At 45.5% G+C, this 25,129-nt stretch overlaps 1 protein-coding gene across 1 annotated transcript; it reads left to right on the plus strand.

Moving 5' to 3' along the window:
- The first annotated feature begins 3,296 nt into the window (after window positions 1-3,296).
- GSX2 (GS homeobox 2) lies at window positions 3,297-4,310 on the plus strand. Its single transcript, XM_051790391.1, has 2 exons — window positions 3,297-3,753; window positions 3,970-4,310. Exons 1-2 carry the CDS (start codon window positions 3,297-3,299, stop codon window positions 4,308-4,310), a joined length of 798 nt encoding a protein of 265 aa, XP_051646351.1.
- Window positions 4,311-25,129: the final 20,819 nt, after the last annotated feature.

The following is a 25,129-nucleotide window of genomic DNA, read 5'->3' on the forward strand; positions in this document are numbered from 1 at the left end:
GCTTTCCCGTACGGAAACTGCCCCAGCCCGGGGTGCATCCTGCCAAGCGCTGTTTGCGACTACGGCTACTCTGTGGGGGTTGTTTTGGGGTTGCTGTTTTGGCCTTTTTTTTTTTCCTGGTCGAAACTTGTCCCCGGGCTGCGGCGCTTTCCACGGAAGCAGCTCCTCCCGTGAACTCAGGGGAGATGAGCGCCTAAAAGCCGTTGCTTTCGCCGAGCGGACGTGGCTTTTTCTTCTGCCGAGAGCTGCGGGGGTTGGGGGAGGGAAGGGAAAGAGTTGCTTTGTCATTTAAGCCGTGAATCTCTTCTACATAAAGGTGTTAGAGACATCTGGAAGAAAAGAGGGACCAGCACCCAGTCCTGCGCTCGGCGGACCAGGGGAGCGGCTCTGATGTTCTTTTTGAACTGCTCCACTTTCAAAAGGGGGCAATTTCGTTACATTCTCATTTGTTACACTGTCTTGAACTAAAGGCAGACAAAGCTATACTCTGTCACCCCGAGCAGAATGAAGGGAATCAAAGGATTTTCCCTTAAAAGGACTAATTTTCTCCTTGAATTATGAAAGTAATGGCTAGGTAACAGCCTGTGCTCTGTACCCAACTGCTTAATACCTTCTAAATCCTTCCACGTGGCTCTCCCAGTCGTAGCAATTAGAGCTCATTATAGGCTCATAAGAGCTCTCATTTCGGGGATTACTTAATGGACAATGAAATTTTATCGGACAGAATTATTGAAAAATAAAATTGTAACGAGGCCGATGTGATGTGGGCGCACGCCTTGCATCATTCCGCCTGGTTTGGGATGTCTTTGCTTTCAAATGACTTCTTTTCTTGCTCTAGCTTTCAGGGGTGGGTTTTTCTTAGTGCTTTCCCCTCTCTCACTCTCTCTCTTTTATCACTGCACTTGGTTTATTATAACAATTACAAATTGCAATTTTGATCTGACTCTTACTCTGTCTGCCTTCCCTTACGACAGCCCCTTCCCCAGATCCACTCCATCACTGCAGACAGCTTTTTCCACTGACGTTTGGGGTTATATTATTATTGTTGTTATTATTATCATTTTCCAGAATAGCCTCTCATAAAGGAAAGTAATACATGAATAAAAATAAAATAAAATAAGATGCAGATATTAACTCAAATCTTCTCCAGGTAAGTAGTGTTTCAAACGGGAGGAGCCAGACAAAGGAGTCCCATGCCTGTCCACGGTGACCGTGACTAGCATCTCACCGGCCCCACCGGAGCTCAGGAGGCAGAGCCCCCGCGTATCCCGGGGTCACCGATCCCAGGGCCTCGGCGGCGGCACAGGCAACAGTCCCTGGGGTCTGACGGCTCCGGGGCCTCGGCTGGGCCCTCGACAGCGGTTTGGGGAAAAGTAGGTGAGGTCGGAGCCGACCGGCCTAAACCCCGCGAGCCCCTAATTGTTGTCACAAGACGCGGGATTAGCGCATTGCTGGAATAACTGCCTGTTTACACTCCGGAGCCCCCGCCGGCCGGTAAACACTTTCTAATTGAATTCTAATCACATTCAAATAGCTTCATAACCAGCCTCAGCTGCAATTCATAAAACTTTAATTGCCATCCATAAATCCTCAGATTGCTGAGTGCGGAGTGTCCCTAAAAACGCTGTTGCATCGTGCATGCTCGGGGAGGTGCGGGGGGGGAAAGGCGAGCAGGGCTGGGGGACAGCCGGCCCCTGCTCAGAGGGGCCCGCACAGTGGCACTGTCCCGTGGCAGGTTGGGGACGGGACAGCACAGCAGGGTGAGACCTGGCCCTTCTCTTAGCAAGGTTCGAGTTGCACAGCCGAGCCTCCCTGGTCTCGGGCGCCGAAATGCCGGCTCCACCAAGAAGGCGGTTTTATTTTGCTGGGTTTTAACAGCGGGAGAGTGGGTGTGCGGGAGGGCTAATAGGATGTCCGTGGTCCGATCCGGCCCTTGCTCACGACAACGGCTTCTGAACACGTTTCGGCTATTGCTGCGCTCCCGAGACTATGCTCAGCCTGGTAATCAGGCGTAGTCTGTTTTCTGCTTTAGAGCACAATTGTCGCTTCCCTTTCCCGTATCAAGTGGGATGGGATTCGTACTCGGTTTTAACGGGCGCTTCGCATCTGCCAAAGAAGAATACGATCGCCCTTCTATTAATGACAAGTGTCATCTTAAACTCCCATAAAACAGGTCATTGGAAAATCTGCGAATACCTTGGCTTTTTAATGCACTCTGAAATGCTTCGGAGCCACCGACCGTATTTAGCTGTTTATCCAATTTTACTTTGAGTGATTGCTTCAGCAAACTTGGTGGAGATCAAAGAATCCCTCCCTGACATGTTCGCTTTTCATTAGCGCTGCGCACTGCGGTCCTGGAGCGGACGGGGAAGTTCATTTGGAAGTTTTCCGTTTTGATACCATTTGGCTGAGAAGTGTCCAGATATTTGAAGGCTTTGTCCGTTGCAGTAATTGCCAATTTGACAAGATTCACTCGGGGTGAAAAGGGCGAGGGGGAAAAAAAAAAACAAACCACACTCAACCCACCCGACATGTATATGTATGCGCAGACACACTAACGCGAGCCATCCCTAACTTTATATCCATGTCTGCATCTGTGTCCCTGGCTCCTCTGATGCGGAAAGGGCCTCCTGAAGGAGTCTTGAGTGCAGAGAGTGGACCAGACTGGAGAAAGATGTTAGTCCCAGGCTTCCGTGGGATCCACGGCTCCTTGGGTGTTATTTGACTGGGTGTGAGTGGGAAGGCGTTGATCCGCATCTTTCAACGCATCACCTGTTCTCACCTCTTGTTCCCTCCTGGAGAAGGAAAGGAGCATTCTTCTCGGGGAAAACCCCAACACCCCGGGTTTGTTGAGAGGGGGATATGCCTGCGAGCGCGACGTGTAACTCGGCCGTGGGGCAGCCACCCCCTCCCCTCTTTCTCTGCTGCTATAACTTATCTGAGGCGGAGGCGAAGGAGTGAAGTCATCGGGCAACGAGCAAACACGCACACTTTACCGCCCCCCTACCCCGCTTTGCCACCCCCACCCCCCCGGCAACCTCTCCTGCCGGCCTGGGAACCCGGGGAGATTTAGATCTGCGAGGCTTTCAGCCATCACGTGTTTAAATAGTTGATATAAAACCCCGGCGCAGGGGATCCAGGCGGGGGAACTTTAAGACCAGCCCTCTCCAGGGACCCTTTTGTTCAGCTCTCAAACATAAGCACCTTCTCGACTCGCCAGGACTTCAGTGGCAACTTGGCCAAGCAGGAAAATCCCGACTTTCGGAGAGCCGTCCCCGGCCTCGCAGCCCTCCGCAATGTCCCGCTCCTTCTACGTCGACTCCTTAATCATCAAAGACTCCTCGAGGCCAGCTCCGTCCCTGCCTGAGCATCATCACGGCCAGGACTTCTTCATCCCTCTCAGCATGCCTTCTCCCCTCGTCATGTCGGTGTCGGGCCCGGGCTGCCCGTCCCGAAAGAGCGGCGCCTTCTGCGTGTGCCCGCTCTGTGTCACCTCGCACCTGCACTCCTCCCGTGGCGGCAGCGGCGGCGGCGGGGCCATCCCTCTGCTCAAGAGCCAGTTCCCCACCGCCGCAGGAGAGGCCCAGTGCTGCCCGCGGACCGGTCACGCTCACCACCCGCCGCAGCACCCGCCGCCCGCCGCCTCGGTGCCCGCCGCCGCAGCCCTGGGACACCCTACGCATCACCCACCTGCCTGCGCCGCCACCACCTACAGCGTCAGCGACCCCCGGAGGTTTCACTGCCTCGGCATGGGTAGGAGCCCTGCGGCCGCCGGGGAAGGGGGGGCAGTGGGAGAAGGGGGTCCCCCGAGGGAAAGCGGCTGCCCCGGGTCGGAAAGCTGAGGGAGAATGTCTTTTCTCCTTCTCTCTCTCTTTCTCCCTCTCTCTCTCTTTCTTTCTCTCTCTCTCTCCCTCTTCCCCTTTCCCCGTTCCCCCGTCACGCTGAAGTTCGCGCTTCTCTCCCATCCAGGAGGGTCCGAATCCAGCCAAATTCAAAACGGGAAACGTATGAGGACAGCTTTTACCAGCACCCAGCTCTTGGAGTTGGAGAGGGAATTCTCCTCCAACATGTACCTGTCCCGGCTGCGGAGGATCGAGATAGCCACGTACCTGAACCTGTCCGAGAAGCAAGTGAAAATCTGGTTCCAAAACAGGAGGGTGAAGCACAAGAAAGAAGGCAAAGGCACCCAGCGAAACTCTCACGGGGGCTGCAAGTGCAGCACCAGCCAGGGGCACTACCCCCGGTCGGAGGACGAAGAATCTCTATCCCCCTCATCGGCTACAGAAGATAAAGAGGTCTCCCCGTTATGAGCCCGGCTCGGAGTTCCGCTGCCGCCGCCGGGTCCCAGCCCGGAGCGGGGTGGCGGCACGGCGGCTCACCTGGCACCTCTGCCCAGGGACGGCAGCCCGCTAACCTGCCCTCCCTGGCCCTCGCCAGGGAGATTAACTGTCATCCCTTTGCAGTAATAGAAAGAGATATATAAATATATTTTCGGAATGTAAGTGTTTTAGTCGTGAGAGTTCAACTAAAACGTTATTTATGTAACCCCAGGACAGAGCACCTGCTCTTCCTAACATGTAACATGGGACAAGACTCGCGTGGCCCAGGGTGCCTTCCTCCATCTGCCCCCAAGCAATTTAAAGGCAAAAAACAAACGCATTTGGAACCGATAAGCGAGGCATCAAAAACTGAAAAGCAAACTAAAACCTGTAGAGAACTTTTTGGGCGGACTTCTTAACAAAAATAAGAAAAGACATAAAGATCGGTCGTTTGGGTTTGGAACGACTGTTTGTCTGTGAATAGTTTTATATAAAAATTATATTTATATTTATTTAAATAAATGAGATCAGACGAGAATTTAATTTTTTCTTCTTATCCCCCCACACCCACCTCCACCTCCAAGCACCAGCCCAGTCCCAGCAGCGAAGGGGACTGGCTGGGGCAAGGTGCGTTTCTTCACAGTTCTTTGTACGGTGAAAGCATCGCTGTATATGTGTCAGATCTCCGTAAAGAGCAAAAATAAAAGCCATCGGCTACTAACAGGAATATGTTTTCTCTTCCCCTGCGACTCGGGCCGGCTGCGAGGTAGAGAAGGGGGGGGGACTCCGCTCCAGCCGGAATGCAAATGCAGCCTTGTCCTCTGAGCCCAGCAGCTTTGTGTTCCTTCACAAGCAGAGCCAACGCATGCCCTCCTGGCGACTGACAGCTTTCTCCCGTCTGCTCGCTCGGCAACACAGCGTCGGGGACACCCGCCTGCCACTGGCCCAGGACCGCCGATCCTGGTAGTGGGACTGGAGCGAGGGGCTGCGCGCCAGGATTCCCCGCACCGCCCCGTGTCCCGCCGTGGCGATGCTGCCCGGCCCGGTTGCTCCATTCAGCACCACCACCCACCTCTTCCCCCTCCGAGGAGGTTGCCTGCGTACATTGGCCCTTCGCCAGACTGAAGCTCTGCTTATGTTATTCCAGGGCGATGTTACACAGAAATAATTGATTTTTTTTTTTTTTTTTTTTTTTTTTTTTTTTTTTTTGTCTCAGGCACCAAGACAGTGTCCAGTGTTTTCGGTGTTGATTTCATTCAAGTGCTTGGCCCGGCTTAGGGAACAGATCTGAGGAGAAACCCACTTGTGCAGCACCTAACCACAGGCCCCATCCTTCCTCTGCCTTGGACGGCCCATCCCAAGCTCCTTGAACATGGCTGGTGCAGAGCAGGATGGAGCTGGAGCTAGTCAGTCCCAAATAAGCCTCTTTATAACTTTTTTTCTAATTCCTGCCATACTGGCAGACAGCATATGAGCAAATCAGAAGTGCCTTTTGCACGCTATGTTATTCCCCGCTCACTTCTTTTCCTTGGGTGGAAACACAATCCCTCTAATGCAATCTACACTTTTGACTTCAACCTCCAAAACGGTGGCAAAATCTTTTTGGTAAATAATTCTCTCAACAATCCCTACATTTCTCTTGTTTGATCCCTAACTTCAGAGCTTCAGCTCAGAGGTAAATCTCCAATTTGACTTGCCTGTAAGCACTCTGAATGCTGGAGAGAGATGCAGCCGCACCGCACCGACACTGGCACTGCTTGCCTGTCTTGGAGGAGAGGCCAGGTGCACGAACAGGGCTGGGGTAGGATAGAGAGGGCCTGGTGTGGGCACTGCCCCACAGCTTGGACCAGCTTTGGGGCTTGGGACAGAGGCAGTGTCCAGCACAAACACAGTGTGATGGGAAGGGAAAGAAAAAGCAGGACCAATGTTTCTAGCCTGGTCTTAAAAAAAACAAATACAAAATCTCACTGTTCCATCTCACTACCTTAGCTGAGTACAGAGGTCAGCAGCCCAGATGCCATGAGCATCTGGGGATGTTGTTTACCGAAGTGGCAGTCCTCTCACTTGCCAGCCTGAGGAGACCAGAGGGTAAAAGGCTTGAAGTCCTTGTGATATCCTCCCAGGCAAACTCATGGAGGGTCTGGCTGAATGGGTTGCATTCTCTTTCCCTAAAATCTGCTGAGGTGGTCTCTGGAAACTATCGTTCTTCTGCTTCAGTTCACCTGTGTCTAGCTTGCTTCTGTAATCACAATGGGTCTTTTCCAACCTCGAAGCTCTGAGAGCTTATTTACACAAGAAGTCCTGCCCACCCTCTCAGCAGTGTCATCCCATTATGTAAGAGGGGGGACTTAACAGGCCTGCAGCAGCCTGGGAAAACAAAGCTTTGTTGGGTGAGAAAAAGCATGACAGTCTTTGAAATTAAGACTTAGGGATACTGGAAAACTCAAAGATATTTTAAAACTGTAGAGACACAATTGGCAGAGTGTATGTGTTCTCAGTGTAACTCTGTGGAAACACGCACCTCAGTGAATAAACTGGTATTTCCCTCTGATACACAAGGAGTCTCTTCACTGCAGTATTCAATAATTTCTTAAAAATAAAAAATAAAAGGAAAATGAAGTTATGTCTTATAGTAATCAACGGTTTTGTATGTACCTTTCAAGGGTTGAGAGGTACTAGTGGCATATGATTATTGCACACAGGCTCTGTTGTTGAGACAGTTGCTGTAACCACCAGATTTCGTTTTGTTTTAAAGTGAATGTTTCATGCTAAAAAATTTGGAAAAGAGGAATGGTGCAATGGTTTGCCCTGACACATCTCAAAAGGCTGGTACAACCAACTCAACCTGAACTTAGCACTAGGCAGTCCAAGTCAGTGTAACAGGAGTGGAAGTTGAGCATACCCTAACTTGCAGTATATGTATTGTAGGGTTTCCATGTGCAACATTCAACAGTTAGAAATTTAGGCAAATTTACATTAGAATGTGTTGGGGGTTTCTTTTTTTATTTTTCCTTCTCCTTCCTATCCATTTTTTCCTCCCACAAAGCGTGAAGTGCAGTTTTTCCTCACTCAGTGCCCAAGACAAGCAGTGTTCAGTTCCGTATTTAATATTCCTCTTGAAGTTAGTTTTCTATGGAAATAAGGATTATGCAGTCGCTGTGCTTTTCTTTCCGCAAGTTACCCTCATTCTCTCATAACTCATAAACTCTACGATCAATACAAACCAGCCACCCGACATGATAGCTCCACCAGAGTCTCCAAGATGTTGAGTTCCTATGAGTTCTGCAGAGCTGACCAGCAAGCTGCAGGGGACAGACCCGGGAGAGACCTCAGCTGCCACTATTCACTCTGGTAGGAATCAGATAACCCATAACTGGGGGACAGAGGGATGTCTTTTGCCCAACAGCCTGCTGGATGAGGATGTCCGCAGGGGGAACAAGATTATCCAGGGAGGCAGACCTGCCTGAGGCAGACCCTTGAGATAGAGGGTATGTCCAGCAACAGGACTGAGAACAGAAGCTATAGAGGAGACTGAAGGGCCTGGGGGATATGGGACAGCACCCTGATAACAACTTTTTTCTTTTGCCACTCAGCGTGAATTTTGCACTCGTTACAAGTGCGTTGAATATGTAAAAGCTCTCATTTTCTTTGGTACTTGTCACAGCGATGTTTGAGAGCACTGGAAACATGACTGCATATGTCTTCATCGCTCCCGCGGGAGCAATAAATTCGCTTCTCTGTAGAGGCCAAGGACAAAGCCTTGGAGCGGTTCAGACTGGTGTTGCGGTACCGCCCTCACGTCATGAGGCTCCATGCAACTTCCCAGCCTTTTTCCCGTTTTTGGCACGAGATATGATCCAAGCACGGCCCTGACATAATCCAGCTGCAGTTACTGCCCATTATCCGCCAGATGTGTTCCACTCCGGGCAGTCAGGAGAAGAGAAGCATGTGGTGTCTGGCTGCGGCTGCCGCTGCTGGAGCCGCTCATCCTGGCATAAACTGGTAGCAGAGGAGCTGCCTGTATCCTGGATGGCTTTCAGGTGTGGGCTGGCCCCGAGCGCCTCACACGGGCTGCCGAACCCTCGGCGCAGCCGCAGCGCCGGGCCCCGCACAGGCAAAGACCCGCAAGAAGGTCGCACAACGGAAGCCAGAGCACTTGTATGAGGGGTGCGAGTTATGTTTGTGTGAGTGACCTCGCTACCGACCTTCTGTAACATGCCGGGGTAGCATTCCTCCTCAGATATTTATTTCATTCCTTTAATTCCATTTAACTCTTTCCGATTAAAAATTCGGAGAAGGAAAACATCCGTCTTGAGGAGTCTCCCTGACCTCAGTCTGCACGGCCGAGATCAGCCCCACTGCACCGACCTCTCCGGTTGTGAATCTCTCGATTGAACGTGCTCCCATACCCTGATAGGACCTGTTTGCCCACGGGCAGTGCCGACCGCGGGCTGGCGGAACTTCGCAGTGCTGAAGGCACCGCGCTCCCCCGTCTGCACTTTCCAGTCCTGCCCTGGAATCTGGTGTAACGTCTCCCCGCTGTCGGAGCTCTTGCCGCAACGCCCATCGCCAGTCTCGCACCTCCGCCCCCGACACGGGGCAGCGCAAACCCTTGGTGGCAGCTCTCTGCTCCCACCCGCGGTGTGGTCGGGGCACCGTGGCAGGACACGTCCTGTGCTCCAGGGACCCTCAGACCAAAGAGCTCAGAGGTCCCGGCCGGCTGCTCATCCTCCATGGAGTGGACAGGACGGGCTAGGCCCCATCAGTCGGAGCCCAAGCGCTCATGGAGAGCGGGGCTCAGCGCAGGGACCCCGGGATCCAGGCAAGGGGACTGCAGAAAACTCTCCTTCCTCATTATCCCCGTTTTGGAGATTGAAAGGAGAGGGGACGATCTAACTAATTCCTTTGCATTTATCCATAGCTTGTCCTAATTTCCTACTCCCTCCCCTCTCGCCGAGCGGACCCCTCTGGGACGCTTCCTCGGTGTCGGTGCCTGGCACTGCCCTTGCGGGAAGGGGGGCAGCCGAATCGCCGGCAGCGCTGTGCGGCGGCTCGGCTGCTGCCCGGGGCTCTTTTTCCCTCTTACACGGCACAGACGACGGCTGAGCCGTAGGGGAAAGCCACGACCAAAAAGGGTCATGCCCTCTGCGGAGTTTCTGTCGTGCCCATGGAGATGAGATGCCCAGGAAGGGACAAATCCTGTTGCCACCTCTCAGGGAACCCAGAGAGCGTCCTGACACTGGTAGGGCGGGGAGCGCTCCCATCCTGAATCCAGGGCCTGAAGATTACCGCACGCAGTCCTTCGGGAAAGAAACGGGGACAAACTCCCCCCACCCTCTCTATTATTATTATTATTATTATTATTATTATTATTATTATTACTACTACTACTACTACTATTACTATTGCTGTTGTTAAAGTTTTTGCGTCTGTTTGAAAAGTATGTAAAGTACGAGGGATGGAAGCGCGTCCCGCAGCCTCCGCGCACCTTTTGTTGGCTGAACTGGGTATCAGTCTGAGTGAGAAACCCCGGAGGAGTTGGGAGCCTGGGCCCGGGGATCCCGGTGGAATCCCGGCCCTGGGAAGGCGCCCTCGCTCCACCTGGCCCCCGCTGGTGGCGGAAGGCCGTGCGCCCGGCAGCTGCCGGGGAGTCCCGCATGACAGCGGAATAACAAACAGCCCGAACGCACAGTGCCAGTCGGGGAACCACGGGCCGTGAGTCCGCGCTGCAGCGCGCTCAACCTCGCCGTGAAAGCGCCGATTTCACACAGGATCTGCTCCGCGCCCCTCTCGGCCCCCTGCGCGCCTCCCAGCCGGCCCCGCTCAGAGCAATGGGTCGGCCCCGGCCCCTCCGCGCCTCCCCCCTGCCCCGACCCCAGCCGACGTGTCCAGTGGGATTTAAGCTGTTGGAAGCGAACTCAAAAAGATCGGAAGCGTGTGCTGTGTGCTCTGGAAAAATAACTAGTTTCAGATTAATGAAGGAGTGACAATTTCAAGGCTAACGTTGGCACTGCCCAAGCCAGAGCGTGGGGAGCTCGCCAGGCTTTGCTTTATATTGTCTGCTTTTCTGAAGAGCAGACAAAGATGGATAGAGAGACATTGAAAAGCAGGAGGCGTATTTCAAACAGTTCTATAAAGAGGGTTGTCACTTAAAGACAAGAACCATAGTGCTTTGATGACTTTGTATTAGCCTCACCGTTTCAAATAAGTGACTCTCTTCGCGGAATTCACCGAGTTTTATAAGATGACACTTCAGTGAAGCCGCTTTAGACAGAAATGAGAGCTTGTAACTGCGTGGCAAAGCTTCTCTTCGGGCGGACTTTGCACAGAAGTTTGCCGACCCAGAGCTGCTTTTTTTCTTTCCGTCCTCAAACTAAGGAACCTCGGTAAAATCAAGGTTTACAATTTACTTGGAACCGCCATGCAAGAGGAAAAACCCTCCGCCTCCACGTGAATGTAAAGAAAGTGAAAGGGAGACCTCGACAGAATGCTGCCTCCTGGGAGGCGGTCCCTTCCAAACCACTTTCTACACCCTCAGAGAAAGCACCGACACGAGGTGTTAGAAATAAAGCTGTACGGAATCCCTCAGGGAGCTCACGCGTGTTCCCATCCGCGCCGGGGCACGGTCCTGCGGTCCCGCGTGTACGTGCAGTCTCTCCATGGTCTTGTCTCCGCAGGTCCCTGGCCCTTGTCCTCCCACGGGCGCCTTGCTCAGGGTGGGACGACACTTTTCTTCTGCCCGCGGGGGCAGCCCCGGAGCGTGCAGTGGGAAGGGAGGGACTGTGCTGCCCTGCCAGGGGAGATTTTGCTGCCAAACTCGATACATATATCTATAAAAAAAATCTTTTTAAGATGGGCATCCCCGACCTCTGCAGCTCCCCAGGCTTTGAAGGTAGAGCGAAAGGTTTGAGCGCTGCGGGTTTAAGCGAACCATTTAGTCACTGTTTCATTAGGCACTATTTGAACCTTGCAACATGTGGTAATTTCTGGGGCAAGCTGAAAAGGGGGGATTATGTAGGAGGGACACAAGGAAATTAGCTAACGGTTAATTTAACTCGTTTTCTGGTAGAATTTTCGATACATTCCTAATTGACTGAGGAGGCAGGTGAAGTCTTCAGTTCCAGGCAGACTCATTCACGGTGAGAATAAATGGCTCTTTTTCAACTCACACTGCTCACAATATATCATCAGGGAAAAGACATGCAATGAATATGTTGATTTGGGTTTTTTTATCATTATTATTAATGGAATTACACCCTGCTATGCAGGTGTGCGGGTAAAAACCTATACTGCGATGAAATCAGATTAACAATGAAATGAGAATTTTATTAGCTTTCTATGTGATATAGACCTGGATTTAAACTGTCAAAACAAGAAACAAGAGGGAGGAAAAAAAGATAAGTCTGAAGGAAACAGTGCCAATAAATGGGCAGAAGCAGTAGCTTAGATTCCAAATGACGATTAGCTGTAATTCACGGTGAATATCTATACCCTGTACTCTACACCATTTATATCAAATAGAGAATGTATGATTAACCTATAATGGCTAACCTCTTTTGAGTCCGGGGTTTGCCAATTAACCCTCATCACACCGATTTGCTACGAAATGGGAACACTCGGTCATAATGTCTGAGTTTTATTAAAAAGTCGTGTTGGAAATAAACTCTGGCTGACATTCTTGGCGTGTTCGCAAAGGGAAAGGGGCCCGGCCAGACCGGAATGTCCCGGGGGCGTCTGGGAGCAGCCTGGGGAGCTGTGCGAAAGGAGCTGTGACCCTGCATTGGGCAGCGCTGGACAGTGGTGGGCTGGAGGTGAGCCTGTGCTGGGGGCGGTGGGTGGAGGTGGCCCTGCGCCGGGACGGTCTGGCGGCCGCGCTACCTGAGCGGTGTGCGGAGGTGATGGGCGCAGCCAGGCACGACCCGTCGTCGCCAGAGGAGCCCGCCACGTCTGCCAAGGGCCCCTTTGTAACCTGCTATAGAAAATGGAGGTATTCTGCATGACAAAGCCCAATTAAGCTCGCTATTCAGGACTTCTGCAGCTGGTAGCCCATTGGGAGAGTGGGAGGAAACGCGAATACAATAATTATGCGAAGGGGCGGTGAAAAGTACCAACAACCGCGGCTCTGGCTGGGTGTTGGGTCTGTTTGTTTGGTTTTTTATCTGTCGGTACCATTATTTATGTACGTAATTTGGTGGCAGGGACAGTGGGAGGAGGCGGGGCAGGGTGGGCGCTGCCCCGGAGCCACAAACCCCGGCCTGGGGAGCCTTCGGCGCTGCCAGGGCCCACTCACAGCTGCAGGAGCATCCCCTTGCGAAGAGGAGCAAGGGGTGCTGCCTGCCAGGCTGCAGGAGAGGGCTGTGAAACTCTCGATTAATATAGCAACAAAGCTGCCAGTTTTCTGTAAGAATTCTCTCTCTCTTTTTTAATTGCCACTCTACAGGGGTCAACTGTGAGCCTACCAATGGACTTCCAAAGGCTGAGGGGCATGAAACCCCAAGGTGGACTGAAGGCCATCCAAAGAAAATACTGGAGACCTAACATTAAGGTCAAGCCGGGCAATCCATTTGCTTTCCAGTTTTAGCTTCCTCAGCCAACAGGCCATAATATATGCATAGCTACAACATAAACATAGTTGGTATGTAAAACACAATTTCAGACTTCAGAATTCAAAGTGTCTGAGAAATATCTTGCATGACATAGTCATCTTATTCTAAATAATCCAACTCCTATAGTAGCAGGTGAGTTTTAGTTCAGAACTATGTACCACTGCACACAGGATCATGCAGTCTTCAACCCTGACCTCAAATGCATAGCCATAACCACACATCTTTTCCCTTTCTTCTGTAGAAGTATACAATGACAGAGAAAAATCAGTCTGTTTTTATGCTATGAGCGCTCCCAGTCTTCTCAAAATGGCATGAAGTTTAAGCCAGAATGTGGTCAACCATACATGCAGATGATGCAAATACCATTAAACCAAGAAGCATACTTGACATTTGTACATGGCATGTACAATGCATTTGAACAAAAACTTGGTGTTCTATTTTTTCTCCAGTATGCTTTGATTTTAACTAACCTAGCACTATTGCTTTATTCTTCTAGAAAAAGGTTCTATTTTTTCTCCAGTATGCTTTGATTTTAACTAACCTAGCACTATTGCTTTATTCTTCTAGAAAAAGGTTCTAAAGCAGTCATAGCCTAATATTCTCAGGGTTACTACACAAAAGCAAGTAGATACCCACAGTTTAGGTACTGCAAAGGAGAGAGATATTGCTTTTTTGTTTTAGTCTCCTTGAAAGGCCAGTCCTGGCTTATGATACATGTCCTGGAGTGAATATACAGGATCCTATGCTGACTTGCATTGAGTTAGTGATAGTAAAGACACCACAAAGTCTTTAGACATGTGGCTGATTCCACTGAAGACAGGAGAACAGTGTTGGTGAGTCAATCTTGCTTATCTAAAATCTGCAATAACTCTGAGCGGAGCTGGGAAAGTAGCAGAAAAAAATTGCTACTTGATGTCATTAGAATCAGTTTTAATTTTGCTGTCATCACTTTCATCCACTCTCATAACTTTATTTTGAAATCGCATTTTTTGTTCATTAGTCAAATTAAAAGCCACGAGGAGGTTTCATTGTTGTTGTTGTTTGTTTTGTTGTTGTTGTTTTTCAGCAGGACCTGCCAATTTCAGATACCGCTTCAAGAATCATTATATTGAAATATTGCTGCCGTTAAGAAAAGATCAAAGGAGGTTTGGGGTATTTGGGTATTGCCTGTTTTCTCTTCATAAAACATTTTTCAAGATCTGATTTGTCTTTTGTAATTAATGCAGGACTGAGTGGGCTCAGGCAATGTACAATTTAATAGATTGTGGCAGTTCGGTCCATTGGATTTTCAGCAAAAATTGTCAAATTACAGTAAAGTTGTCAATTTTTTTTCTCTTTTCCAACAGCTATAAAATATGAGTAAGTGATGAGTATGAGTAAATATGAGTACTTTCTGCATGCACAGAAATTATCTCTGAACTTTTTGGTTTTTTTCTTTCTTAGGCAAAGGTAAAAGTCAGTGAGTTCCAAATGCATGTTCCTCCACATTAGTCTGCCTCAGCAGTGGATTGCCTCTTGGGACAGTCTCACAATTTTTGATAAAATGAGCAGATCTTTTTATCTTCAGAACTAAGTTTCAGAATTAGTTTTTAGCTAGAAATTTGATTTAGGGAAACAACTCAGACCTTGCAGGATAGCTGCCACTATTGGTGAGCATTAGAAGAAAGAAAACCCCAGCTGGAGACCTTTTACAAAATAGGCACTGAGTCCTTCAAACACCTTGATTCAGGACTTCATGATTTTGGAAATATTCCAGAACAAGACTGAGATATCATCACCTTCATCCTCGGAGGGCTTCTTTATTACCTGTACTATCAGCATGTGTAATAGGGCCAGCAGTTATTGGAGGCTGCCCTGCACCAGGGAGTGTCTCCATGGAGTAGGAGAACATGTGTCCCCTACCACAGCGCTGACCTGAGCAGCTTGATGCTGCTGAGATTAGAGCAGCAGTGCTGGAGTTAACCATCCTGAGGGCATTGGCTGTTGTGCCCATCAGACAAGCAAAGGGGGTGATGCTACTTTTTACATTGAGGGAAATCCCACAAAAGTAAATGGAAATGAATCCTGAGAAGTGCAGGCTGCCAGGATGATGTGTATCATTCTTGTTTATGCTGGAGCCTCATGAAAGAAGACAGTGTTATTGCTGGAAAACATGGCCTTTGCCTCCTGTCATTTCCAGTTCTCTGGGCTGTCCCATCCTTTGCTCTTGTTTCCTTCCTATGGAAACTTCCACCCTTGCCTTCATTCCACTTCTTTAAAAATACACAAAATCAGAGGATATGATCAGGTCATCCTCTTTCCAGCTCTGCACCTACCTGGGAGAAGAGAGCATCAGTATGTCTGTAAGACTTCTACTCCTTTCTAATTGACATTGGCTAATAGATCCCAAAATTACAGGGGAGAAGAGTGAGTGGGACAAGCTTGAGAGACAGATAGAGGAATGGACAGGCAAATTGCTCTCATAAATTTAATCTCGTTAGAAAATGAGGTTTACAGTATCAACTGCTGCCAGAACCAGCCTTATCATAGCTGAGAGTCAAAGTTGAGATGGTTTAAAAAAATCTTCAGTATAAACACAGCCTTTGAAAGAGTTTTTTCCTGGAGGAAGACTTTTGCCTTGAGGTACAGGAATATCAGCAGGAATATGGTGTACCTGAAGACACAAAACTGACATATTTCGTGGGTCCTTTGCTATAAGAACTACGGGGTTCTGACCTAAAAAGAAAAGACTTGGATAAAACTGCAGGAAGAGAAGAGAGTAAACATAGCGCACATTTAGAGCAAAGGACAGCACTGATCTGTTGTTCTTTTCATAACTGTTTTTCCCCTTGTTAGTCTTGTGTTTAGTTCTTCCCATACTCTAAAGACAAGTGGAAGAAATTTGCTATTTTTTTCCTTTTGTTAGTGTTCACCCTGATGCCCTTCCCACCAAGACAAACTCCAGGACATTTGAAGAAATTTTATATTTGAAATTAAAGTGCGTTTTCTGTGTAAAAGGTGAACAGGAGATACAGATGTTTGAAAGCTATTTCTGTCTTACCCTAATTTAGAACTGTCAGCTTCAGCTTCCCCAGGCTCTGCAAAAAACTGCAGTACTCAGCGAGCATGCCCCCCTCTGTATCTTCACCTTGATTCCCATTTCATCTTATTCAGGCTTCCACTTATCTTGAGGAAACTTGTGAATGTCCTAGGTTGCATTTTGCAGAAATATTTTTTTTTATTTTCATGGGAAAGCAGGATGTATTATGTCATAGTCTTTCTACTATGTAACAATGTCTTTCACAGAACTAAAAACTGGCTTTGATGGATTTGTGTTATTCCCTTTTTCTGTTTTGGAGGTGATTTAGGAGTGAGATAAGCACTTGCTTCCCTTTCACCTTCTAACAGCTTTACTCTTTGTAAAGAAGCAATATAATGTTGGACAACAGTTTATAGGTTTTTTGTTGGTTTTATACACATGATTTCTATTAAACATATAAGTACACACATAGTTCTTTCTACACGCTGAAAAGAACTATAGAAATTCATAGGAAATTTTGTGTTTTAAAAGATTATTTAAGCATCAAAATGTTACACATTTGCAAAAGGCATGTTTTTGGAAGGTGATGCTGGTAAGCCTACAGAATTAATAGCTCTGGGGTTGGAAACATCCCCGGATAAGGAATGAAAGAAGACACGGTCCAGCCAACTCCAGGAGAAAATTTGATGGGGAGCACAGTCATTGGACCAATTTGTTTCAAGATGGAATTTGAACTAATGCCACCTAATGGAGAGTGGGAATCACTACAGCAGAAGAATGAAGTCTGGGGTCAATTCAGGGGAGCCGGGGGGTGGTTCCCCCCAGGTCCTCTTTGGAAGGTGTGGTGAAAGCAAAAGGTGAAAGTCGAAAAAAAAAAAAAAGAAGTGGAGAACAAAAGCTTTCCCTATGACAAGGAGTATTTTGATTCATTGGTGATTTTTTCTGTTCAGGCTGCCAGACTGTATAAAAGAGGGAACAGGAATGACCATCAAATCAAAGAGGGGACGGGGATTTGAAAACTTCATTGTTATTGTAGCTAGAGGAGAAAATGGCACAACATGAATCCATTCGAGGGGCAATGATTGTAAGTGGGAATGGAATGGCACAAAGGTAACCCTTTCCAGTCCTAACAAGGTACACTTGTGTGGTCCTAACGCCCTTTGGCTCTTTATTTTGTGTAATTTGCTGTTTCTTTGCTAGAATGACTGCATGCTTGTACCCTGGAGCATTGAATTAACAAATACATTTTCACCTTAGGAGAACAGGAGTTTCCATTGTAATTACATTAATGCTAATCAATAAATGTATTTGAACTGTTCTATAGCATTGTGAAAGTAATGTTACTGTGACTAAAGCAATACTTTCTGTATCAGCATATTCCAGTAACTTAGAGCCCTCCAAAAAGTGTTTGTTTGTTTGTTTTTCTAAGATAAATTGTATTTATTCTCAGCAGAAAAAAGTCAAGAGACAAACATTTCAAATCCTGTGCCTGGCTTAGATATGTGCAAACACAACTGGAGCTGCAAACAAACCTTGAAGTCTCCATGCAAGCATACTTTTGCACATGCAAAGCAGGATGTATAAAGAAATGGGAGTTTGTTCTCATACACTAACTTGCTGGAGCAGAAAACAGCATGAAAGTGTTGCTTTAATTGTTTTAGAAAGGGAAGCAGAATGGTGATATTTGCCTGGGCCACTTCATGCTGTTAGCCATTTCCCACCCTCTTGGGAAAGCACTGAGAAGGCTTTGCTGGTTTGTAGGTACAGGTTACTGGGCTGTATCCAGTTAGAAGAAAACTGGGACAGGAATTCAGGAGTGAATTGTAGTAAGGGTCAAACAGATCCTTATGGAAAAACCTCCTAGGGACTGTTAGAGAACTGCTGACTGTTAAAGAGCTGCTAAATCTTAAAACTAAGGTCAGAGTAGAGTTGGAGCAGGACTGCAAATAAGTGTGAGCCAAGGCAAAAGCCAAGTCTCTCCAGTTAGGTGATTCTCTAACTCTCACAATAATTTTTTTGTAGACCATTTGAATTTGTTAACAGAATTTGTTAAAAACTGATTAAAAGATTTTGTGATATCTATACCTATATATCTATATATCTCTAAATATACACTGGCACCTTATCAGAACACTCGGAAAATCCAACATTTTGCATCTTTTAGCAAATAAATTACAATTTTGAGATATACCTATGGGGGGAAACATACTCAGGTCAAGTTTATAATGTAAATTCACATTTATTTTTTTTTTAAATACATAGTAGAGGTAAGAAGACAAGATAGGTGATGGCTTTATAGTTAGGGCTGAATTAGGTTTTCTATCTAATACAAAAAGTGTTTGTGTATTTCTGTTTTAATTATTCATGCCAGAGAAATTAGCTATTTTTCCTCGTTTGCATTTTTCAATACTTTCTGGTACTTAATAATCTAAAAATGCTCCTATTTTCCTTCTGTTAATGTGGTATTTGGAAGTCACCCACCACCAGGAGAAGACTGGAAGTGGTGTGCTGAAAGGATCACAATGCATTCATGCATCTCAGCAACATGAGGGCAAAATAATTTTCCAGATGTGCAGGTTATGAAATGGTAGGAGGTGCTAATATGTTGTCTAAATGAAATGTATTCTCTCTGAAGGTTTATATTCAGATGCAAACCTGAAGAGACTGATGTTGGTACTGCATTTAGATATCTACAGGAAAAGAAGCTAATGCCTTTGTAGAGTCACTGCAGCATGCTCAGGGCAACCCAAAAGTAACAGCAATGCAGGAGATTTTTGATCAGCTTTCTTTTTCTATTCTTCTAAGATTTTTTTGGTCCAATATTAAGCCTCAATGAACCAAACTACTTTGCTGCATTCGCTATGCAGTGCAAACACTTAGGGCAGTACTGTACCTCAATTCAAAATAGCTCTCTGCTAAAATTGAATGGAAAACTGTGACTGCCTTAACACTGATTTAGCGGATTTTATTTATTTATTTAAGTTTCTCAGTTTCTTACAATAACGGAAAGTATTGTTTGTTGGAACTTTCCCTGGTCCATTTCTTAGAGAACAATTACTGACATTTCTTCTTATGTTGAGTGAGGAGGATGAAAATAATGCACCACAAAGTGTACAGGATCAGAGACAAAACCAAAGACCAAATTTTGGAAACGCTGTTGGCTATGTTACTCACTACTCAAGATCAGCCAATATCAAGGAGTGCTGGTGCTTTTGTACCCTTCAACCATCTCCCCTTTTGCATTCAACAGATAGTCATTCCAGTCTTCTACATCTTCCTATAGGTTGCCTAAAAGGTTTGGAAGAAGGAAGTGTTTCACTTTGAGAAATGCCTACTCTTTTACAGCATGTTTTTGTGAAATCAGTGACAAACTGCTCTTTGATTTTGTTGACTGCAGGGCCAGTTCCTAAGATAATATTGACTGACATAAGAACTTTGAACATACAAACCCTGGATTGTAACGTAACACATGACAGCTTTCCTATGATATTCTTCTATGCATTCAGTCATACATTATTCCTCAGACATCCATATTTTCGAGCAACAACAACAACAAAGAATATGCTTTATTAAATACTCAGGGAGAGAATTTTTACATTGAATTACTGTGCACACTAGGTTTTACTGTCATTTTGTGGCCAAAAGACCACTGGCTTTGATATCCAGGTACACTACCAAAGCTTTACTGCAAATTTTGAGAGATAAACAAAATACTAGTATTCAGTATGAAAACTTGCAGCCTTTGCTCTGAAGATGGTGAGGTACTATAAGAAGCTATTAATTCAAAAATAGGAAATACAAATACAAAAAAATCTTGCATGCAGTAAGGTTCCTTGGGTGGAAACATCATTGTTGTCTGGTTTGGTTTTGTTTTTTTTCTTTCAAGTGGAAATGTGTACAGAGGTTATTTTCTGTTAATACTGAATAATAATGATTAAAGCACATATTTGAAAACAATTTTACTTTAAGCATGACAACTCAAGAAAAAATAAAATCACATGTAAAAAATACAGACTCAAGCCACTTCAGCACACTTATTTTCCTTCATGGACTGTATTCTGGCCTGCTTAAACAAACTCTTAAACTGAATGCCCGAAGCAAGAAAAAATGAACCCTCACTGACTGGAAGAAAACAGAAGTACAAGAGTTGGCTGTGCTATATGTTTTACAGGGTGTCAGAGCTTCCTGTTGTTCCACATTTACTCAGACTGCAAAAATGTGAGAACTGTCAAAGACAAGACAACCACCCACTCTCTGCTCTAAGTAATGGTTATAAAATGTTGTAAGTATGCCTCTGCATTTGCATACGTACTTTCTTTTATTTTTTTTGGTGCTGAAATTGAGCATACAACATTGTCAAGGGAATATTTTTATTTCAATACACCTAAAATATTCAGCAGTGTGTTCGAGTTCTTTGGGAAACATAGTCATTATACTGCATAGAGGATTTTAGCTTGAAATACCTGAAGAGCGTCAGAGGAAGACACACGTACACTTTTGCTATAAGCAAACACTTCTGTTGCTTTGAGCACAAAAATTGTCTGGTTTATAGTGTTTTGAGTGAACCATTTTAGAAATACCGTGGTGGATTTACAAGATGAGTTGACAGTGTTATTGTTAATCTTACTCATCAGTGTGTTTTCCCAGGGATTTCCCCTTGGGAACCAAGTCTAAGAGACCCTTGAATCAGAAGATTTTCTTATTTGATGATTTCTTTATAGACCTAGTCCTGCTTCCACTTCTGCAACAGGCCAGGTTAGCTAAAGACACTGCAGGCATGTGCTCTAAAGAGAAATCTTGAAAACAGTTTGCAACTAGAGGGAACAGTGGATTGATGCTCTTAGTATTTTGTCTCCTTTTATTCACCTCTCATGACTATGGCTATACATTAGAAATGTCCTCTTTTAATCAGAGAATTCAATATTGTTCAAGCACACTTCAAAGGTTAAGTATGTGTAAGTGCTTTCTTGAACCACTCTCTGGAGAACCTCTCTTTCTGTGAATACAGAAAGGCAACCGGCTCAGCCTGGGTACCTGCTTAGATGGCTAGAGCTGGCTGCTCTAAGATCCTTCTTGGTGGATAAAGCTGTAAAAGAAGGGTGGACAGTGTTTCATTTTCAGATCCCATATGTCAAACTCCATCAGCCAATGTTTTCCTCTCCAGATCTGTCTTATGGCAGATAAACCTCATTCAAACAAGCACTACACTCTCTTGAGGGAATTCTGGTGCTCATTGTGCTATAGCTCTGAAGGTTGTAGCAGGCTTCTTCAAGGGATGTCTTCTGCTTACAGGTTTGTCTGACCCTCCCATTTGCTTTCTTCACTAGATGTTAATCCTTAATGTTTAGGAGAAAAGCATTTGTGGAGGTATTTCCTGCCTGCTCAGAAACTTTTTCTACATTTTCCTACATTTTTCCTGTTTTATTTGGGCACAGGGTGATGATGTAGAAAGGGGTGGGAGGATTTCTCTGGTGTGGGGTTTTTTTATGTGGATGGGAGATCTATTTCCAGTCCTGCTCTCTCCACACTCCATGTCTGTACCTTTGTGAAGTTTTTATGGTTCTTCCTGGGGAAGGTTACTCCTTAGTGACTATAGCATCTCAAAGGGGTTTTGTTTTGAATCAGGAAATCTGAAATAACTTGACTTAGGAATAGCAATTACAAGCAGACTGCATAGGCAGTCTGGCTTAGTAACTAGACATTAGCCCTTTGGTAGGCAAGAAATCAAACCGACTGGTAAACAAATGTGGAATAATTGAGGTCAAGCCCCTTGCTCCTCCCAATTCCTCCATCCCCATCCAACCTGTACCGTGACTGTCAGAGCATGGGGCGTGCTTCGGAGGGAGCTCATAGAGCAGCTCATGCTTAGTTGCTGTATGGGATGCACATCACAAAAGAATAGTGATTGGAATTTTCTGCTCTCGCCATCATGAAGTCAAGAGCTATTGAGGGAATGCTACTCATGCAACCTTGGTAAAGAGGCAGAGATTGGGCAAAAGCCAAAGAGATTGATATCTACTGTGCTATTTTGACAACTTTATAAGAAAAAGAGAGGGTAGTACCAGAATTATATAATATTAGTAACTATACATTAACTTTTTTCAGGTTTTAGTTAGAAGCACCTTTGCACATGATATAGAGTAGTTCCAGATACAGAGAGCACATACAACATAAAATATTACATGCACTTTTATTAATGACATTGCTTCTTTATTTTGATGTTGACCTCAGTTTCAGGTCATCTTTATAAGTTTCTCTGTTGGGTCCCAGATTTACCGTGCTTGTATATTGTCCAGATTGGGAAGATTTCTTGGCATTCTTTGCTTCCTCTTCCTAAATGCTGCTAATTCACTTCTACAGTACAACAAGGTTGGGAAACCCTTACTGTACATCAGAAATTGGGTCTGAGACGATGAAAGAACCTTTCTTGTGGTGGGTAAGAAAGACTGATGCTTTTTTAAATGGAAAAGAAACTAGATTTTGAAATACAAACACATATGTATAAAGATTTTTTTCCCCACAAATATGCATGATACAGCTGTATAACTTAATGTTAACAGGTACTTAGTTTGAGAAGTTTATATTAAATGGCAGGTAGCATATACCTGCTTCATTCTCTTGCCTGATTCTCCTCTCATATATCAGATGTGCAGTGGTATGGTGTTAGTTCAATTGGATTCCTCATGATTTGGACCTATGTAGGCAAGTGTGGGATCTCTTTATGCTGAACTGACGAACATTTTGTTAAACTGCTCAGGAAAATATTTTGATGAGAGAAAATGCCTATAATACAGAGCGCAGGATGGTCAGTTGGCGATGCTGTAATTTAAAACAGTGGGCTGAGTTTTGACAACATGAATGTCTCATATCTTTTCCCAGGAAAGTAAAAATCTTTCTTGATTTCAGAAAGAATCTGGCCTGTCAAGAAAGTATTGTCATTCCCAGAGGGTTTAGGCCATTTTCAGATTTATGGGGTTAAGTCTCTTACAGTTTGATTTAAAATATTGTTATAATGGACCATGTGAAGGTTTCAAATGATTCATTATTAGAGTAATACTACTTTTTGCAGTAAAATGACCAACTGTTACTTCCATTCCTCCTTCGTAAGAGTTATTAGTGCCTTCCTGGAATTTGGAAAACAGTGCTGATTCACTCTACTTTAAAAGCAACTTTAAAACATAATGGGAAAATGTTGTGTGCCACATCTCCTTTCAGCAAAATTGCCACTGCTGCCTTTTAATATTTAGAGAGAAACCTGCAATTATAGTCTTTCTTCTCATAGAGAAGCATAATCAATGGTCTGAAGAGGGAATAAGACTTAAAAGTCTGGGAAAAATATTATCATGTTGGTGTCTGTGTGTTTAGGACGATAGGAAAATTTTTCTGCTTTGAAACTTGTAGCAGATGGAGCAATACCATTCTCCTTTTTACATTTGATTTCTCTCCTGTAAGAACTGAAGTGTGACCACAGAAATCAGTAAAGGATTTTTTTTTGTTTGTAATTGTTCTACTTGCATTTAATACTGAATCCCAAATTCCTGACTGAATGCTGAGCTACATCTTTGCTCAAGAACAAAACAGTTGTGTCAGTGTAGAAGGCTGCAAGCATTGCCTGGGATAAGATGTTTAGGACTTGGTGCATTGTTTTTAAAAGAGAAAAAGACACAGACACTTTTAGATGACAGACCATGGTAATATTTCTGGGGTAAAATCTTTGGGATGAATTTTTTGGTGGCAGCTGGGTGATAGAAGATGTCTCAGCACAGCTGTTTATCCTTACAGTCCCAGCAGCTCCATGCCGCTTGTATCTGCCAACAGAGAGGCTCCTATAAAGCCATTCCTTTTTTTATAGCCAACAGAGATGGACCACGTTAAGTTAATTGGATTAAAGAAGTGACTTTTGCTAACCTGAGCCATTTTGTCAGAAACATATCAGGGAACAATCCTATAAGAAGCTGAGTGGAAAGGACAGAAACTGGTGGAGTTTCCATGTGGGGATGGGTGCAAGGAACAGAGGAGATCGGAAGCTCTAAAATCCAAACTGCTATGACACTAACAAACTATGTCATTCAGCAGGTCTTATTAGCCTGGGCACGGTGCCATGCAGCTGAGGGGACAATGTACAGTCAGCAGTGGCTCTGGGATCTCTGTAGAATACCCTGCTGTGCACTGTAGACATCTACTTTGTGTTTTCTTGAGACAATTCATGCTACAGCTGCTTTTAAGAGGCCAGAAAAGCTTCAGACTTGACAAGATGCACAAAGTTAAAGTCCAAAATGAAATTATTAGCTCATCTAATGTGGACTCCCATATATATATCAGGATATTAAATTTCAGCTATTTATTTTTTTGGAGGCTGGAAGTGATCCAAAGCCTACTGCAGCCTCTGGACTTACTCCAGAAAATTCAATGAGTTGTGATTCAGGCTATGAATCAAGCCTCAACTTTATACATTTTTGATTATTGAAAGGACTCTAATCCCCTTCTGCCTCCATGTGTGCTGATACAGAGACCTCATTTTAATGCTGGAATTTGTCACTCTGCAGGAAACATGCAACATTTTCACTGAATGCAGTCAACCAGTGTATTTTTCTGACAGATTTTGTGGATATGTTAGTGGAGCCATGTGGCACAGACTCAGGATGCAGTTGACAAATTATTTCTAAAACTCAATGAGCTGTGAACATAGAAACAGAAGTATTGTCCTTCAGCTTCAAAATACAGACCTCTGCCCTCTGAGTTACAGGTGATGTCCCCAGACGTAAAGGGTGAGCCACATCCATAGAGGTATACTGGCATCCCTATTCAAAAAAGTATTTCTGAAGCTTTGTGAGAAAGATATCTGGCTGATTGCTAGAGTAATGAAAAGCAGGCGCATGCCTTACACCACTGACAAAAATAGCAAGTGGAATGTAGAAAGTTTGCTTCAAGACAAAATACTGTTGTTTCTGGAAGCAGAAAAGAAGAAGGGGAGATGGAGAGATGACAAGAAAACTCAAAAAGCAAGGGTGGCATTTGCCCTTTGAGTCTGAGCTGGCAGAAGGAAATATTTCTGTCCACCTTGGTGAAATCTTCGTTCTGTGTCTTCGAGCAACTAAGAAGCAACAAGTATATGAAAATGAGAAGAGGCTGGCACAGCATTAGGCCCTATATACCATTATTTGAATAAACTTAGATGTGAGTCC

The sequence above is a fragment of the Manacus candei genome, unplaced genomic scaffold (genome assembly GCF_025592945.1).
Source record: "Manacus candei isolate 608988 ecotype Guabito, Panama unplaced genomic scaffold, ASM2559294v1 h1tg000028l, whole genome shotgun sequence".
In the NCBI taxonomy this organism is placed as follows: Eukaryota; Metazoa; Chordata; class Aves; order Passeriformes; family Pipridae; genus Manacus; species Manacus candei.

What these genes read in the sequence shown, in the direction of transcription:
- GSX2 (XM_051790391.1), top strand. Translation starts at nt 3,297, where the DNA reads ATGTCCCGCTCCTTCTACGTCGACTCCTTAATCATCAAAGACTCCTCG. An exon ending in GTTTCACTGCCTCGGCATGG is followed by an intron (nt 3,754 to 3,969) that starts GTAGGAGCCCTG and finishes TCTCCCATCCAG; the next exon opens with GAGGGTCCGAATCCAGCCAA.